Here is a 16,746-nt window from a genome sequence, read left to right as displayed (position 1 = left end):
GGCAGTATTATAGTAGTTATATTCCTGTACATAGGAGGCAGTTTTTTTGCAATTATATTCCTGTACATAGGGGGCAGTATTATAGGAGTTATATTCTTGTACATAGGGGGCAGTATTATAGTAGTTATATTCTTGTACATAGGGGGCAGTATTATAGTAGTTATATTCCTGTACATAGGGGCAGTATTATAGTAGTTATAGTCTTGTACATAGGGGGCAGTATTATAGCAGTTATATTCTTGTACATAGGGGCAGTATTATAGTAGTTATATTCTTGTACATAGGGGGCAGTATTATAGTAGTTATATTCTTGTACATTGGGGGCAGTATTATAGTAGTTATATTCCTGTACATAGGGGGCAGTATTATAGTAGTTATATTCTTATACATAGGGGGCAGTATTATAGTAGTTATATTCCTGTACATAGGGGGCAGTATTATAGTAGTTATATTCTTATACATAGGGGATAGTATTATAGTAGTTATATTCTTATACATAGGGGCAGTATTATAGTAGTTATATTCTTGTACATAGGGGGCAGTATTATAGTAGTTATATTCTTGTACATAGGGGGCAGTATTATAGTAGTTATATTCCTGTACATAGGGGGCAGTATTATAGTAGTTATATTCTTTTACATAGGGGGCAGTATTATAGTAATTATATTCTTGTACATAGGGGGCAGTATTATAGTAGTTATATTCCTGTACATAGGGGGCAGTATTATAGTAGTTATATTCTTGTACATTGGGGGCAGTATTATAGTAGTTATATTCTTGTACATTGGGGGCAGTATTATAGTAGTTATATTCCTGTACATTGGGGGCAGTATTATAGTAGTTATATTCTTGTACATAGGGGGCAGTATTATAGTAGTTATATTCTTGTACATAGGGGGCAGTATTATAGTAGTTATATTCTTGTACATTGGGGGCAGTATTATAGTAGTTATATTCTTGTACATAGGGGGCAGTATTATAGTAGTTATATTCTTGTAGCTAGGGGGCAGTATTATAGTAGTTCTATTCCTGTACATAGTGGGCAGTATTATAGTACGGTAGTTCTATTTTTGTACATAGGGGGCAGGATTATAGATAGTTAGCTTGTATATGGGAAAACGTATTTTAGTAGTTTTATTTTGTATAAAGAAGGCAGGATTAAATGTGTTATTCTATATATACCAACAATTTGTCGGTTATGACCCCACCCATATTGTCTGACCACACCCACTTGTCTTGACTCCGCCCATAAAATGGGGCCGCTTTTACAGTTTTTTCCAGGGCCATTTTAAATTCCCAGTCCGCCCCTGTATACGGGTAGTCCCCGGGTTACGTACAGGATAGGTTCCGGAGGTTTGTTCTTAAGATGAATTTGTATGTAAGTCGAAACTGTATATTTTATAATTGTAGATCCAGACAAAAAAATTTTTTGCCCCAGTGACAATTGGAGTTTAAACATTTTTTGCTGTAATGGGACTATGGATTATCAATAAAGCTTCAAACAGACACTTTACAGCTAATCATTGCAGCCTGAGATTATAGGAAAGCATTCAGAAAGCTTCACCAGAGATCAGAAGGGTCCGTCTGTAACTATGGGTCATCTGTAAGTCGGGTGTCCTTAAGTAGGGGACCGCCTGTAATTCTAATACCTTCAGATAAATCTTGCATCTTGCTTGATGTCTCTCTCAGCCCACTGTCTTTTGTTTGGTGCGTAAATGGAAGTCAGTGTAACTGATAATTGACCAATATTACTTTTGACTATTATGCACCTTCTGGATCTGACCAAGTGAGCGTGTGAGTGACTGACACTTATTTGGATATAATAATGCCCGCACCTCTAGCCACTTTCTCATAGGTGGTATGGTATGAACTAAGAGGGTTAGAATTCTGGGGTGTTTAGACCTCTGACATTGGTTACAGTGGTAACATTTATGGAAGCCATTGGTTCGGTGGCAAGAAAGACACAAAACAAGGTTCCAAGGTTCTTATTGGACCGGGATTCCAATAAAGGCAAACAATGTATAACGCTTAAAACAAACATACATTGTTATCTTGCGTACAGTCGAGAACTACAAACCGGTCAGACGGCAATGAATGACAGGTACATAAAAAAGAGAATGGAGACCAATAGGATCACATAACATTGCTGTCAGTGGGGGGGTCAACAGATTAACCGTAAAGACCGGATCGGTTGGGCAGACATGTGCACAAAGTCTTTGTTAAGTCTTTGTTTCATCCATAGAATTGAAGGCTCACGTGTTAGACAATCAAAGTGAAGGGGGAAGGGAAGGCCCAGGTGAGCAGAAAAAACGGGGGTGGAGGGTGGGGAGGGTATCGGAGGCACCATGTTCCATCCATACAATGTTAACCCTTTGATGTGTAAGGTAGGCATTTTGTTTCTGAGCAACAAGAGAAAGGAGGAAGGGATAGGAGGCTGAGAGGGGAAGGGTAGGTAGGCAGGAAAGGAGGTAAATGGGCAGGTATGAGGATAAGTATCAAAAAGCTTTTAAAGAGCTGGTGTTATAATAAAGCCGAAAAAAAGTATATCACAAAGTATTAATATATAGAACATTTATTTATATGTATTAAAATACCATTCCAAAACACTCAAAGAAGTCTATGCATCTCAAAGCTGCCATAATAGGCTGATATCCCCCCCTAGACGCCTACAAGATGGGCCAATCTAGACATGAGTTATATATATCTATAGATGATAAGTACAGATATCACTGTTCTCCGTGTGGCTGGCGGAGGTTGCTCCGGTGCTGCATTTATGTACAGATATTGGTTCTGTTGCATCATTTATTTACTGAACCTGTTTCTGTTGCTGTTTTTATGTGCAGAGCATTGTTCTGGTTCTCTATTTATACAAACAGATTAAATTCTGGATAAAGATGGTAACACTCACCGTTTTTGTAAAAACTTCTTTTATTTCATCTTCCTAAAGATCCTTTTGGACAGAAAAAGGAGAGTGATCATGAAGGGGGCGGGAATGTAAGAGCTTGGTTCTGGTTCTGTATATATGTACAGAGCCTGGTTTCTGTGTTGTATATGCACTGGTTTGAGCATATAATTGTAATATATACAGGCAGTACTAGGGTTACGTACAAGACGGGTTTTATGGGTTTGTTTGTCAGTCAGAGCAGGTATATTTCATAAGTGTAATTCCAGAAAAATACATTTTTTGGTCCCTGAAACCAAAAATCAACCATTTTAACCCGAATCAACCGAAAAACCATTTTAAACATTTTCGGTTGATATGAAAACAAGAATTAACAATAGAGCTTCATTGTAGGCACCGTAAAGTTATCGGTAAATTATCAGCATCGAGAGAGCATCACCAGAGGTCACAGGTCATCTGTAAGTCGAGTGTCCTTAAGTCGGGGACTGACTTTATTACAGGTCTTCCAGTGAAAGAATACAAGGACTCCTTTAGCTACACATCATTGCAATGGATTATGGAAGAATGGTGTTAAATTATAGAACTATTCAATGTGCATATTTTATCTGTGGTCAATATTACCTACAAAGTGTTATTTATTGACTACGACGACTTACCTGTGCACTATAGTAGTAGGAGCTTCTCTCGGGGACTGTTCTATAATATTATATAATTGTATATTGTTTCTTCTTGTACTATAATAAGTAGTAGATAATCCTACACATCTGTCACTTCTTATTAGATGACTTCAAAATCCTGGATAAACACGGACATCAGCTTCCTCCACAACTGAGAGGTAAGTGCTCATTATTTTAAAATTACAGTAACAATGTCCCCAGACCCTATGAAGGTCAATCAATACAACCAAACCATATAAAGAAGATACTGCACCATCAGAGGAGGTTTTCCAAGTAAGGTACCTCCATAAAAATGTAAAAAAAACTTGTCCAGTTTTAAAGTATTTTCTATTTTGTAACATTAAATAATATAAATACAATTCTCTTTGTAGTCTCCAATCTTAATAGAGAAGGACCGGCGGCACTTACTGGTAATACATAAACATAGACTTTATGGGCGCAGCACCAAGGGAGTAGCAGCTACGACTGTGAAGCTCTACTGAACTTCATGCCTAAGAGGGTCAAGGAAGTGCTGGAAAATAATGGTGTCAAAATATTGACACTTTGGGTGTAATTTGGCCTTTTTTGCATAAGGATATAATCATTTTTGTTAACAGGGGATTAGACATGGCTAATAATATAGCTGTATTGAATTATTTTAAGAACCCATCAAATTTTTTCTGGTATAACAGCTGTACACTGAATAATCTACATTGTATATCAGTGTCAAATAAAATATTTCCAGACATGTTAGGGGTGCACTTATTTGTGTGAGATACTATAAATACACTGAGCAAAAGGGTAACAATGTTTTACAATTGTAATGTCTGAGGAAGGAAACAGCTCACTTCCATCAAGGCATCATGCACATAGTTGGGCTCATTTACTAAGGGCTCGAACCGCTTGTGGGTTTCCCGAAAACCGCTTGTGGGTTTCCCGAAAATTACCGATTTGCGCTGTTTTGCCCCGGGTTTTTGGCGCACACGATCGGATTGTGTCGCATCGGCGCTGGGTTTCACGCAACGGAAATTGGGGGCGTGGTCGTCTGAAAACCCAACGGATTTGGAAAAACCGCGGTATTTTAAAAAAAAAATGTGTTGCTTCACACGCACTTACATGCACCAGGAAGAGGATGGTGAACGCCACCGGACCTCGGCGCAGCAGCGACACCTAGTGGATATCGAGCGCACAACCTTAGTGAATCCCGGCAAGCTCCCAATCAACGTCAGACAACGCGCCGCGGGATCGCGAATGGACCGGGTAAGTAAATGAGCCCCAATGTATGCTACGCCTGAGCCAGGACCCAGGCATTGCATACATTATGGCTGGAGACATGACGGGGTGACGCAGTGCTCAGCCATCCCCTCTCCATAGGGACACATGCTGCCCATATAAGGGAAACCCTATCTTTTTCCTGTCAATGGTAGGGTATGGTGAGACACATGTGTGTTCAACGTGGCCGGGCACCGTAGGCGTCTATATGGATGGATATCTGGTCACAAAATATCCGTTTGTGTGAATGGGGCCTAAGTGTAGCTGAACATATGATAAAACAAAGTCCATTTTACTACTTTGGTTCTCCTAATTCCCATAGATTCCAGATTTCCCAATTCCCTACCATGCTGTGCTCTTAGATTAACCCCCATCGTGGAAATTTTTTAGTGTACAAACAGCCCCCGGGTTACGTACAAGATAGGTTCCATAGGTTTGTTCTTGAATTTGTATATAACCCGAAACTTTATATATTTTATTAAAAAAAAAATGTACCCCTATCACAATTGGAGCTTCAAAATTTTTTGCTGTAACGGGACCAAGGATTATCAATGTAGCTCTGTTATACTCTTCTACTAAAGATTGTGATTTGTGTTTTGCTCTCATCTTCATTTTTATTTTCTAATTTTTTTCCATAGACCTCCAGAACAGTCATAAGAAATATTTATATGATAAAAGTGAGAAGATTATAAAGAACAACCCTCTGAGAAATAAGCTGGAGGAGAAAAATTTTCCATTCCATTATTCGAACCTCATCATAGTCTCCAATGATCACCTCAGGGAACGCTTTAAAAATGTGCTAAAAGAGACAGCGCTGAAACATGAAGATTTTTTAAGTAAAGAACACATTTTCCCTGACAAGTTTTTCCATTGGAGCCAGCAATCCACATCTGTGCCACATATGGTGATGGTGGTTGGAGTTACCGGTGTAGGGAAGACCACGCTGATGCAGAAGATTGTCTATGACTGGGTGAAGGGGGATCTCTATCAAAGATTCTCTTTTGTCTTTTTCTTCACATTTCGAGAGCTCAACAGACTGGATAAGGTTAGTCTAGAGACCATGATCCTTCAGCATTACCCGTATCTGGAGAATCAACTTTGGATCATCTTACGAGATCGAGAGAAACTTCTCTTTATATTTGATGGATTAGATGAAAGCAATCAGACAATGGATTTCACATCAGGTCACTTGATCTCTGATCCTAAACAGCCTGAGCCTTGTGGTCACATTGTGGGTAGTTTAGTGAGAAAGTCTCTTCTTAATGGTTGTTCTGTTCTAATGACCAGTCACCCAAGCAGACTGACAGCAACGGATCGTCTAGTTTTCCAGTGTAAAGTAGAGATCATGGGAATTTTAACAGAAGAACGACGGATATTCTATGAAAATTTTTTTCTTAACCCTAAACAGTCAGAAGAGGCTTTTACCTATGTGAACCAGAATGACTCACTGTACCCATTCTGCTACCTCCCGGCCTACTGCTGGATCATCTGTACTGTATTATCCAAGAGCTTCCAGACAACAAGAAGTGACCAGCAGGTCTCATTATTACCCAAAACCGTGACCCAGCTCTTTGCCATATTTGTCGCCAACATCCTGTCCAATCACAGCCTAAAGAAAAGTGGCGCCCAGAAGCTCCTGCAGTCCATGGGATGGATGGCAGAACATGGAGTCCTGAATCGCAGGATTATATTTGATGATCGAGATTTGGAATCTTTCCATGTGGACAATAAGTCAAAGCTCTTCTCAAGTTTTCTGATGGAATTGAAGGAACCTGTGTCCTACTCATTCTTACATCTCACTCTTCAGGAATTCTTCTCAGCCTTGGTGCATTATGTGGATTATTCTACCGAGAAGTTACAGAAATCACTAAAAGATGGACGTAGTGAGATATTCCTCCGCTTCCTGTGTGGTCTATCAGATGCCTCCACCAGGTCAATACTAACTGGATACCTGGACACACAAGCAGATCAGGCCTCCAGAGAAGTCATCACTTGGCTAAAGGACTTGGCTAAGCATCAGCTGGTGGAAAATAAAACAATAAAGCGATATCATCTTAAGACATTCTTCTATTTTTTTGAAGCTCAGAATAAGGCTCTAGTACAGGAATCACTAAATTCATACACAAAATTGGACTTTTCTGGATTTGCCATTTCAGCTCTAGACTGCACAGTGTTAGCTTCCATCATGGAATCCTGCACAAATATAAAAGAAATTAATCTAACTCAATGTTCAATAGACCATGAAAAATTAGGGAAACTTGCACCAATGTGGCACAACCTTCAGGAACTGAGGTAAAAATCTAAATATATTTTATCTTTCTGTGATATTAAAGGAAACCTACCATGAGGAATCTACTATCAGAAGAAGATTTGATGGTAGATTCTTTCTGCCTTTGCCCTAGTCTGTGATTTAAAAATCCTGGAACCAAACTTGTTAAAAACTTTATTTTAGTAATATTTAAAATAACTGCAGAGGCTACTGGGGGGTGGAGTAGTCTTAGCTCCCGGTGTCGGACCAGGCTACTCCAGTAGCCTCTGCAATTAATTAACATATTACTAACATGAAGTTTTTAATGAGTTAGGTTAGGTTCCAAGGATTTTGAAATTACAGATAAGGACAGAGGAAGGCAGGTGGAATCAACCATCAGATCTACTTCAGGTAGTAGATTCCTCATGGAAGGTTTCCTTTAAAGGAAACCTACCACTTGAAGTGGCAGGTTTCAGATGGAAATACCGAGCACCAGCTCAGGGTGAGATCAGGGTGCGCTGGTGCCGGAGCTTACTTTTGTTAGTGTTTTAAACCGCTGTATCGCGGTTTAAAACACTTTTTAAACTTTATAGCCGGCGCAGGGAGGTACGCGCTCGGCGCTTACCATACGCGCGACCGTGCGCGCGGCTACATAGGAAGTAAAGGTGAGCCGCGCGCATGGTAAGCGCCGAGCGCGTACCTCCCTGCGCCGGCTATAAAGTTTAAAAAGTGTTTTAAACCACAATACCGCGGTTTAAAACACTAACGAAAATAAGCTCCGGCACCAGCTCACCCTGACCTCACCCTGAGCTGGTGCTCGGTATTTCCATCTGAAACCTGCCACTTCAAGTGGTAGGTTTCCTTTAAGTTTCTGACCATCTCTGATAAACTTATGGAAGTATATGTAGTATCTGTTAGTATAGTTCCTTATAGGTTACATTGCATATGGGTTAAGATACCTTTAAAGATCTTAATAAGTAGAAGGCAAAGTAGTACAGTCCTTACCTTAGTAGTAAAATCCTGTACAGCAATATCAACAAAATGTAGCAGCAACTTGTTGAGAAACACGGTGGAGAAGTAAAGCCTTTGTCGATAGATTGTCCCAAGAATGCAGATGTGTCGCAGTGAAAATTAAAAGAAAGTACCTGGTACTTCTGTCCTGCAGGAAATTGTGGACACTGACCTCCTGTTCCACGAACAGAATGCCATATTGGATCTACATGAGCTCAGTGAATTCAAAGATGTTTCAACTGTTGACATTTCTAATGTGAAATATGCCATGACTAACAATGATTTTTATCCGATAAAATCTAGAGCTTGATGTGTTCCAGACATTAGTGGAAAAGGAGTTACATATATTAAATAACACAATTCAGCCTGTGAGATGTACTAAAAAATGTAACCTTAGTGATGCATAATTCAAAGCCATGCACACACTTAAGAAAAATACTTTATAGTCCGAAAATCGGATAAAGGAGGATCAGTTGTTATGATGGATTCTCATTTGTACGTGCAACTGGCGAGGGATATCTTATATGATCCTAATACATATGTCAAACTTCCATTAGATCCCACGCCTTCTGCCACGTGCACCATAAATCAACTGATTAAAGAGGGTTTATCTCTGGGGGTATTGGATGTTAAAACTGCTAAATATTTATCCGGCCCATATTTCACGGCCTTCCGAAAACTCATAAAAATGTCTTTCCTCCCCCACTTCGACCAATCATCTCAGGCATTGGGTCTCTCAATGAGCGACTCAGTGCCTGGGTGGATTCACACCTACAGCCACTCGTGGTCAGAACACCGGGTTTTCTTAAGGACAGTTCAGATGTGCTACGAATTTTTGATGAATTCAAATGGGAAAAGTCTTTTCTTTTTGGTACTTGTGACGTCGTCAATTTATATTCCTGCATTCCCCATACCCTGGCCATCCATGCCATTCACTACCACCTAAATAAATACAGTCAATTTGATCCAGATTTAAAAATCTTTCTAATATCTTGTGTTGAATATTTACTGAACAATAATTTTTTCATGTTTAATGATGAATATTTTTTACAAGTTTGTGGTGCCCCGATGGGCTCAAAATTTTCCCCATCATTAGCCATATTATTTGTGGCATGGTGGGAAGAAAAAACTATTTTTTCCACATACAATCCTTTTTTACAGAATATCATTTTTTATGGTAGGTATGTGGATGACATACTGATGGTATGGCATGGGGAAGCAGAGTTATTTTCGGAGTTTGTTGCATATATCAATAACAACTATATAAATTTAATCTGAACAACCGTCCACTGAAAGTCACACCTGATGGTGGAACTGTTATTGCTACCATGTTTTCCAAACCTCTAGCAGGCAACTCCATTTTGTCTGCATCTAGCTGCCACCCCCCACATACTGTGCATGCGATTCCATACGGTGAATTTTTACGAGCAAGACGCATATGTTTAAACGATGTGGAATTTCATGCACAGTCATCTAATATTGAAAGTAAACTTAGGAAGAGGGGATATTCTCCATCTATGTTAAAAAATGCAAGAGAAAAAGCTGTTTTAAATTTTTTTAAAAATTATTAAAAGGAAGAGATACTCCCATCTCTAATCAAACAACTACACATATACCTACCTTCAGCACCCCCTACAGTGCACAATTTAACATAATTAAAAATATTATTCGAAAATACATTCCTGTACTTAATCAGGATAATATACTGTGTGAGGTTATGAAGGATGGCCATAGAAGCGTCGCTAAACGAGGTAAAACTCTCGGTAATATTTTATCACCCAGCGTTTTTAATACCAGTGCCAACCCTCGAAGTTGGTTATCTGTGACAGGCTTTTACAAATGTGGAGGCAACAGATGTAACGTGTGCGTATATGCAGCTAACAGAATGCTAGAATTCAAAATTGATACCAACACAAGCAGGAGGATAAAAACTTTTATTAACTGCGATATGCAATATGTGGTGTACATCATTCAATGCACGTGTTGCTCTGTCATTTATGTTGGTTGCACAATACAAAAATTAAAAACAAGGATAGCTCAGCATCTCACGAGCATTAAAAACGGCGACTCCAATGCTTCAGGAGCCGCTAAACACTTTATAGATATGCACAACAAAAATCTCTCTAGTTTTTCCTTTTTTGGTATCGAACATGTTAATCGACCACTTAGAGGAGGAAACTGGAGAAAACTCTTCCTAAGAAGGGAGGCTTTCTGGATTCTTGCCCTAAACTCCAGGTATCCCCACGGCATGAATTCCAAAAATGATTTAGCGTACCGTATATACTCGTGTATAAGCCGAGTTTTTCAGCACAAAAAATGTGCTGAAAAACGTCCTCTCGGCTTATACACGAGTCAATACTTAATATATATACTTAATATATACTTAAAAAATATTTAAAAAATAATAAACTTATATACTCCGACATGCAGCGCTGCTCCCCCGATTTCCGCGCGGGTCCTCTTCTGGCTTCCGCGCACCTCTTCTTGCTTCTCTAACTTCGAGCCGGGAGGAGCAATGGCGGTGCCGTCCGGGGAAGAGCAATGGCGGCGCCCGGCACAAAGTTAGAGAAGCAAGAAGACGGGCACGGAAGCCAGAAGAGGACTCACGCGGACATCGGGGGAGCAGCGCTGCACGTCGGGGCCACCGGAGGGTGAGTATATAAGTTTCTTATTTTTTTTAACGCTGGGCAGGCTGTATACTACTGTGGGCAAGCTGTATACTACTGGGAGCAGGCTGGGCTGTGCTGTACACTACTGGGGGCTGTGCTGTATACTACTGGGGGCTGTGCTGTATACTACTGGGGGCAGGCTGGCTACATACTGGGGGGGGTCTGTGACCAATGCATTTCCCTACCTCGGCTTATACTCGAGTCAATAGGTTTTCCCAGTTTTTGATGGTAAACGTGTAGGTTTCTGCCTTTATAACCTGCACCGTTTATGCACAAGATGTGTGCTATTTTAATGGATACCCAATAAAGTGATTTTGGATTTTATATACAAGTGCTCCGGCTATCTTCGTTTTTCCTTGGATTTAAAAGAAAGTACCTGGTACTTCTGTCCTGCAGGAAATTGTGGACAAGTCTAGTTAAGCTCAAGCCTTCCAACTGCAAACAGAGTAGAAACTATAGGTAGAGAAGAAAGAGAAATAGAACAAAACATGGGGTGATCTACTCGCCCATGTTGCCTTTATGGGGGTTGAAGTTGAAGTAATAAAGTTTGATGTTGCACCTGCATGTCCAGATAATAACTACTTCTAGGGCTCAGGCATGATCTGCAGTTTGTTGAGTCAACATATTGTCACGGGTGCTCCCACGATCCATGTCTCAGATTGCGGGCGCAAGCGTGCCCCAAAGTGTACCCCCGGAGCTCTGCAATTCTTACCGTCCCTGGCTACAGCGGCTGCTTCTCATCCCCATCTCCGAGGGTGCGCGTGCCAGCTCGCAATGATTTAAAGGGCCAGCACGCCGATAATTGGCGCTGGCCTGCTATAAGTGCCTGCCTCTTCCTGTGACTCTTGCCGGATCTTCAAACTTCCCCTGAAGAGAAAGCTCTCCTGTGATTTCTGTGTTCCTGTGATTCCTACATTCCTGTGATTCCTGCGTTTCTGTGTGCCAGTCTGTTCCTGTGTTCCTGACACCTGACATAAGTCCTAGTGTGCCTTTCTGTGCTATTCTCCTGCCGTCACCACGGGTACAGACTGTCTCCTGTATTACTACCTTGGCATCCACCGCGGGATAGTCGCACCTGTGGAACGACCTGGTGGTATCCCGCCGCAGCAAGCCCATCCCGCTTTGCGGCTTGTCTCTGGTGAAGACCGGGTGCCACTTAGACTCCGGTTCCAGGTCGGCTAGTACCATCTCCTGCGGTGGTCCAGAGGGTGCACAGACACACAGTCCTGACAGTAAGATCTGGCCATAGACCCCACCAAGGAGCCACGTCAGATACTGGCTGAACTTTCCGGTGTCGCCCAGCTGTCACAGCAGATTGCTGCCCAAGGTGAACTTTTAGTCCACGTCGCTTCCACTCTCCAACAGCTGCTTGACTCTTGGCCTCAACATCTGGCCCCGGTGACTACTCCCTCAGCAGTTCCATTGACCACCCCTGCGATTTCTCCTGTCATCCCGGCTAGATCACCAGCACCAGAGCCTAGGCTGAGTCTGTTTATGCCTAACTGGAATGATCCAGTCATGGCCACCCTTACCAACTTCCTGGCAGAGTTGCGGTCCGTGTTTGAGGAACCAGCACGAGCTTCCTCAGTGGAAACAGCACTACTGAACCTACGCCAAGGAGACACATCTGTGGGTGAATACGCTGTCCAGTTCCGCTCCTTGGCGTCTGAACTCTGTAGGAATGAGGTAGCCTTATGGGCAACTTTTAAGAAAGGACTGTCCTCATGGGTAAAAGATGCCTTGGCTGCCTGTGATCTGCCGGCTACCTTGAGTATTCTTCTCACGTTGGCCACCCGGATAGACGTGCGGTTCTTAGAACGAGCTGAAGAGTTGTGGCACAAGTGACCTCTAGTCTGGCTTCCACGTCTGCCTCGGTTGGCGCCGGTCTTCCAGAAGCCATTCCAGTCTCCGGTCATACAGTCTGCAGGTGAGCCTATGCAGGTTGACAGAGCTCGACTTACGCCTGGGGAATGATCCAGACGATTCCAAGAAAACCTCTGCCTGTACTGTGCCAGTCCCAAGCACCTCATCGGGACTTGTCCAGTCCGTCCCCAACGTCCAGGAAACGCCAGCACTTAGGTCTTTTGGGAGAGTCGTCCCTAAGTCAGCTTCTCCATGTCTGACTATTCCGGTGCTCCTCAGTGTCGGCACCGCTGCTCCCGTGCAAGTTTCAGCATTCCTGGACTCTGGTACTGCAGGGAACTTTGTGGATGCCGCTCTGGTCTCCTGGCATCACATTCTGGTGGTTCCCCTCAAGTCACCCCTCGCAATTTCCTCTGTAGGCGGACAGCTTATTTCTGATCCGGTCCGGTACCGCAAGGAGCCTATCCATCTTCAGGTTGGAGCCCTACATCAAGAAAACTTGGCCTTCTATGTCCTGCCTCGCTCCACATCAGCTCTTCTTCTGGGTCTTCCTTGGCTCCAACTCCATGCCCCAGTCATCAATTGGAAGACTGGTGAGATACGGCGTTGGAGCCCTGAATGCCAATCCCGATGTATGGTGGCGCCACTTCCGATCTTGTCCTCTACTGTGTCTTCCAAGTCTCTGGAGGGTCTGCCAGCTTTTTACTGGGACTTTTCTGATGCCTTCTCTAAGAAACAAGTGGAGACTTTGCCACCACATCGTCACTATGATTGCCCTGTGGATCTCCTTCCGGGCGCCACTTCTCCCAGAGGTCGTGTCTATTAGCTTTCGGTTCCAGAGACGGCTGCCATGTCTGAATACATCAAGGAGAACCTGCAGAGGGGTTTCATATGCAAGTCCTCCTCTCCGGCTGGTAAAGGTTTTCTCTTTGTCACCAAGAAGGACGGCTCCTTAATTTCCTGTATAGACTATTGTGAGCTGAACAAGATCACGGTTAAAAACCGCTACCCCCTGCCATTGATTACGAAACTTTTTGATCACCTTCGCGGTTCCAGGGTGTTCACCAAGCTTGATCTTCAGGGTGCTTACAATCTCATCCCGATCCGCAAAGGTGACGAGTGGAAGACAGCGTTTAATACTCGTGACAGGCATTTTGAATATTTTGTAATGCCTTTTCGACTTTGTTAATGACATTTTCCAGGATCTTCTCTATAATCGAGTTGTGGTCTTCCTGGACGACATCTTGGTATACTCTCCAGACCTTGAATTCTACCAGACACACGTATGCCAAGTTCTTGGTCAATTTTGTGCCAATCATCTGTACGCCAAACTGAAGAAATGCCAGTTTCACCAGCACAGCCTTCCGTCCCTCAGTTACATAATTTCCAACAGAGGCCTTTAGATGGATCCGGCGATGGATGGTGCTCCTCATGTACTCTATTCATACTAGATTTCTTACTTTACTCTGTATCTATGGTCACAGTATGAATTGCACGATGTTGACAATGTTTGTATTATATCATGAAAGCATTAGATCCAGTGGTGCAGTGGAACCAGGCCTTATGACGTTAAACATGTGTCAGGACGGGGAGTCCGTGGACCCTCTGGACCACCACGGGAGATGGTACTAGTCGACCTGGGACCGGGTCTTCACCAGAGCCCGCCGCAAAACATGCTTGAGAATGGCTACATAAAGCTAGCCAAAACGTTGTATTTTGCCACAGGTGGAATAAAGATTTACTTTCATTTACTCTGGAGTTCTGCTTCCATATCTTGGACTGTGCACTTAGTACTGTAGGGTCCACTGTCTAGTTTCTGCCTGCAGTTTAGTGCAGAGCCTGACAAGTAGGCAGAGACAGAGGTGGTGGGTAGCTTATGCCTCACACCTTTTCCATTTTATGACAGAATTTTGAAAAAAGTTGGCACAGGGACATGTTGGTGGCACGTTTAATGAAAATTTTGCATCCAAATTGAAATTCCATTAAATTATGAGCATTTAAGCTGTATTATTAAAGAATTGACTGTAGTAATGGACAATATATGTAACTGAACTCATCTGCTTCTTCTTTTTACAGCTTGGCTGGTAATGATCTACCAGACACATCCTGCATTCAGTTGGCATATGTAATAAGGAATAACCCCTCCCTGAAGAGACTTGACCTATCTAATAATCATCTGTCTGGCCCTAACCTCAGTGACTTGATGGACGCTCTGTCCAGTCCAGACTGCGTGATAGAAGAGTTATAGTGAGTATAAAAGATGTGCACAGGAGGAGAAATTACAGTGAGTATAAGAGATGTGTACATGAGGAGACATTACTGTAAGTATAAGAGATCTGCACCAGAGGAGACATTACTGTGAGTATAGTAGATGTTTAAAGGAGGAGACATTACTATGTTATAATATATGTGAACAGGATGAGACAATACTGTGAGTATAAGAGATGTGTACAGGAGACATTACTTTGAGTATAAGAAATGTGTACAGGAGGAGACATTACTGTGAGTATAAGAGATGTGTACAGGAGACATTACTGTGAGTATAAGAGATGTGTACAGGAGACATTACAGTCAGTATAAGAGATGTGTACAGGAGGAGACAATACTGTAAGTATAAGAGATGTGTACAGGAGGAGACAATACTGTAAGTATAAGAGATGTGTACAGGAGGAGAGATTACTGTGATATAATAGATGTATACGGGAGGAGACATTACTGTGTGTATAAGAGATGTGTACAGGAGACATTACTGTGAGTATCAGAGATGTATACAGGAAGAGACATTACTGTGAGTATAAGAGATGTGTACAGGAGGAGACATTACAGGGAGTATAAGAGATTTGCACAGTAGGAGACATTTCTGTGACTATAAGAGACGAGTACAGGATGAGAAATGTGTACAGGAGGAGATATTGCAGTGAGTTTAAGACATGAGCATTTTTATTGTATTCTATGCTCAGTACCATTGGTATGTGCATGAGAAACATGAATTACTTTTTACATGACATCTTTGTTGAGTTGCTGTGCATCCAGCAGTCCAGTATGTGGTGCAAACGGTGTCTAATGCTATCATATGTGATATCATCTGTGGATCTAGTGTATCTAGGCCCCTCTTTCATGATATTTTCTTCTGTATTTCACAATTCTCCTTTTTTCAGTTTGTCTTATAATAAACTACTAGACATGTCATGTATCCAATTGGCATCTGGAATAAGGAATAACCAGTCCCTAAAGATACTTGACCTTGATGGTAACGGCCTGTCTGGTCCTCACCTCAATGACTTGATGGAAGCTCTGTCAAGTCCGAGATCCAGGATAGAGGAGTTACAGTGAGTATAAGAGATGTTTATCAGAGGAGACATTTGATGACCAGTGATGAGCGGACTCGGGATGGTTCTCGTTTGGTGGGTTAACCTGAACCCAAACACACCTGGCATTATAGTGAGTGTTACCCCTCTAAATCCTACTGGCAAAGCTGCATTGGCATATACATTTAAATGTGGTCAGTGTGGGTCATAACTGCTTAAATTCTACCAAAGTTTCTGGAATTTAAATTAGTCTCATGCTACCCTCTGCTCTCTGCCTCCACTAGTGACCTGGCTTGCTTTCCCACTCCTCAAGTCTCCTCTTTGGGTTTCCCTCAACTATGCAGCACTCCCTGGCATGAAAGGGCTAGTCCTGGAGTAACTCTCCTGGGTGACGGGAAGAAAACTCTTGTGATGCCTGCCGCTCTGTCCTTGCCACCTGGTCAGCTTGACCAGCTCAGAAGCCTCTTTTTCGCTTGTCCACTTAGGCGCCCCACTACCTGACATAAACATGCCGATGGTGTAGGTTTTAACCCTTTAATGCGACTGGCAAAGCCGACAGCGGAATTTAAATACCATTGGCATAAAAGCAATGGGCATCGGTACCAGAACTGATCACAGATGTTACCAGTGGGTGTGAAAAGGATGGATTTTATTCTGTTTTATATTCCATGCTTTTGTTATATATGACAACACAGCCCTGGACGAAGGTTTGTTTAGCGGAATTGCATGTTGGGGTTTTCTCACCGTGGGGCCATACCCATATCAACAAAATTGGTAGACATCTTTGCTTAGTGTAGACACCAATGATTATGTTTAT

At 42.3% G+C, this 16,746-nt stretch overlaps 2 protein-coding genes across 2 annotated transcripts in view; both read left to right on the top strand.

The window, feature by feature from the left end:
• Positions 1 to 14,875, top strand: part of LOC140128356 (NACHT, LRR and PYD domains-containing protein 3-like) — a 28,426-nt gene extending 13,551 nt beyond the window's left edge. The window contains exons 3-5 of the mRNA XM_072149993.1: positions 3,684 to 3,737; positions 5,469 to 7,122; positions 14,698 to 14,875. Coding sequence (XP_072006094.1) covers positions 3,684 to 3,737; positions 5,469 to 7,122; positions 14,698 to 14,869 — 1,880 coding nt within the window. The 3' untranslated portion in view covers positions 14,870 to 14,875. The remainder of the gene's footprint in view (positions 1 to 3,683; positions 3,738 to 5,468; positions 7,123 to 14,697) is intronic.
• Positions 14,876 to 15,573: 698 nt separating this feature from the next.
• Positions 15,574 to 16,746, top strand: part of LOC140128355 (NACHT, LRR and PYD domains-containing protein 1-like) — a 67,546-nt gene continuing 66,373 nt past the window's right edge. Inside the window, exon 1 of the mRNA XM_072149992.1 lies at positions 15,574 to 15,950. Coding sequence (XP_072006093.1) covers positions 15,574 to 15,950 — 377 coding nt within the window. The remainder of the gene's footprint in view (positions 15,951 to 16,746) is intronic.

Source organism: Engystomops pustulosus, chromosome 4 (assembly GCF_040894005.1).
Source record: "Engystomops pustulosus chromosome 4, aEngPut4.maternal, whole genome shotgun sequence".
Classification (NCBI taxonomy): Eukaryota; Metazoa; Chordata; class Amphibia; order Anura; family Leptodactylidae; genus Engystomops; species Engystomops pustulosus.
The sequence above is the reverse complement of the archived record's forward strand: the minus strand, read 5'-3'. Positions and strand labels throughout refer to the sequence as shown.